This window comes from Nicotiana tomentosiformis, chromosome 8 (assembly GCF_000390325.3).
Source record: "Nicotiana tomentosiformis chromosome 8, ASM39032v3, whole genome shotgun sequence".
Lineage (NCBI taxonomy): Eukaryota > Viridiplantae > Streptophyta > Magnoliopsida > Solanales > Solanaceae > Nicotiana > Nicotiana tomentosiformis.
This window is the reverse complement of record NC_090819.1, coordinates 46,852,065-46,854,299: the sequence shown is the minus strand read 5'-3', so window position 1 is coordinate 46,854,299 and position 2,235 is coordinate 46,852,065. Positions and strand designations below refer to the sequence as shown.

The window sequence follows — 2,235 nt, the reverse complement described above, 5'->3', positions numbered from 1 at the left end:
TACAGATAGTGATGCCATATCTTTCAAGCGAAAATAACAGTTGTTAGCTCCAGATCATGGGTTGAATAATTTTTCTCATGTTTCCTCAGTTGCCTTGAAGCATATGCAATACCTTTCTCATGTTGCATTAAAACACTGCCCAATCCCACCATAGAGGCATCACAACATATGACGTACCCCCCGGGTCCCTCAAGAAGAGTTAACATAGGTGCTGATGTTAACTTGTCCTTTAACTCCTGGAAGCTCTTTTCACAACCATCGATCCACTGGAATTTTAATTCCTTATGTATCAACTTCGTTAATGGAGCAGTTATAGATGAAATATTTTTCACAAATCTTCTATAGTATCCGACAAGGACCAAGAAGCTTCGTAACTCGGTGGGAGTTGTGGGCCTTGGCCAATTTTTATCTGCTTTAACTTTTTGACCATCAACTTCGATACCTTCTCCTGACATTATATGGCCAAGAAAGGCCACCGAGTTCAGCCAGAACTCACATTTGGAAAATTTGGCATACAGCCTGTGATCCCGAAGCGTGCATAGAACCTTTCGCAAATGCTCTACCTATTTTGCTTTCAATCTTGATTACACCAAAATATTATCAATGAACATGATCATAAAGAGATTGAAGAATTGCCTGAATACTCGATTCGTCAGATCCATAAAGGCCGCTAGTGCATTTGGTTACATAAGAAGACACGACAAAAGATTCCTAATGGCCATATCTGGTCCAAAAGGATGTCTTCGGAACATCTTCTTCCTTGATCCTTAGCTGATGATAACCAGATATGAGATCATCCTTCGAGAATTACTTAGAATCTCGCAATTGATCGTACAAATCATCGATCCTTGGAAGCGAATACTTGTTCTTGATGGTTACCTCATTCTGTTGTCGGTAATCAATATACATTCTTAATGAACCATCCTTCTTTCGAACGAATAATACTGGGGCTCCCCATGGGGAAGTGTTGGGTCGAATGAAGACTTTATAAAGAAGGTCCTTCAACTGATCCTTCAATTCCTTCAGCTCGGCAGGAGCCATCCTATACGAGGGAATAGATATTGGCTACGTGTCGGGGGGCACATTGATGGCAAACTCAATCTCCCTCTCGGGTGGAATGCTTAGGAGCTCATCTGGGAACACATGGAGAAATTCACTGACGGTCGGTACCCACTGAGAGGTGGAAGGCTTCACCTCTACATCTTGCACCTGTACCAAATGGTAGAAACATCCTTTCATGATAATCTTTCGAGCCTTAAGGTAAGAAATAAACTTCCTCTTTGGCTCCGCAATACCGCCCCACCATTCAAGAGTGGGCTCTCCTGGAAAGTTGAAACAAACAACCTTCTTCCAGCAATCCACCGTAGCATAGCAAGAGTCTAGCCAAGTCATGCTCATAATAATATCAAATTCCATAATTTCTAACTCATTCAAATCAGCCAAAGTATAGCAGTCATGAATCATCACATCGCAACCTTCATACACCCGCCTAATTACCAGGTACTTGCCCGTGGCCATGGATACTTTGAAGGATTGACATAACAATTCAGGTACTTTACCACATTTACCAGTAACTAATGGAGTAATATACAACAGGTTAAAACCCGAATCTACCAAAGCATGCACATTAATGGAAGACACTGATAGTATACTTGTGACCATGTCTAGTGAAGACTCCAAATTTTGATGACCGAAAAATGCATAGATGCGATTTTGCTGTTTCCCACCAGGCCTGGATATTCCACCTCTACCACTTCCTCTTTCCATGGGAGGCTACATACCTTCCTCATGAGGATGGGCTATTAATGAAGAAGTTACTGCTGATCCCGCTGGCGGCATCACGCCACCCATACCTCTCGGTGGGAAAAAGCACATGATGTGTCTGGGATTTCCACAAGAGTAACACCGATCTAATCCCTAACGGCAATACGCAAAATGATTCCTACCACATCGGCCACAACGTGGCATCGGGGCCTTATCCTACTAGTATCCACACTATTCTACGAACTCTACCATTGGGAGTTATGACCCTGACTGGATAAGGGGCCCGTTCTCGATACTGGCCATGGGACAGTAATGGCATACAGGCTACCAAGCTTGGTGACTGCCGAGAAAATAGTGATCTAAACCCACCTCGATGCTCTCCTGTATCTCCCGATGACCGGGCCCTCTTGGATTGAACCTGGTTATGATCTCGAGTAGCTTGTTGTAGCCTCTTGCGATACTCTAAGTTCT

The 2,235-nt window shown here is 43.4% G+C and overlaps 1 protein-coding gene across 1 annotated transcript; it reads right to left on the bottom strand.

Annotated features, from left to right (window-relative positions):
- Positions 1–1,065: 1,065 nt before the first annotated feature.
- LOC138897417 (uncharacterized) lies at positions 1,066–1,767 on the bottom strand. The gene has a single exon (XM_070183385.1). The coding sequence runs from the start codon at positions 1,765–1,767 to the stop codon at positions 1,066–1,068; it is 702 nt and encodes a 233-aa protein (XP_070039486.1).
- Positions 1,768–2,235: the final 468 nt, after the last annotated feature.

Coding starts and splice junctions, on each gene's coding strand:
- LOC138897417 (XM_070183385.1), bottom strand. CDS start 1,767: ATGGAAAGAGGAAGTGGTAGAGGTGGAATATCCAGGCCTGGTGGGAAA.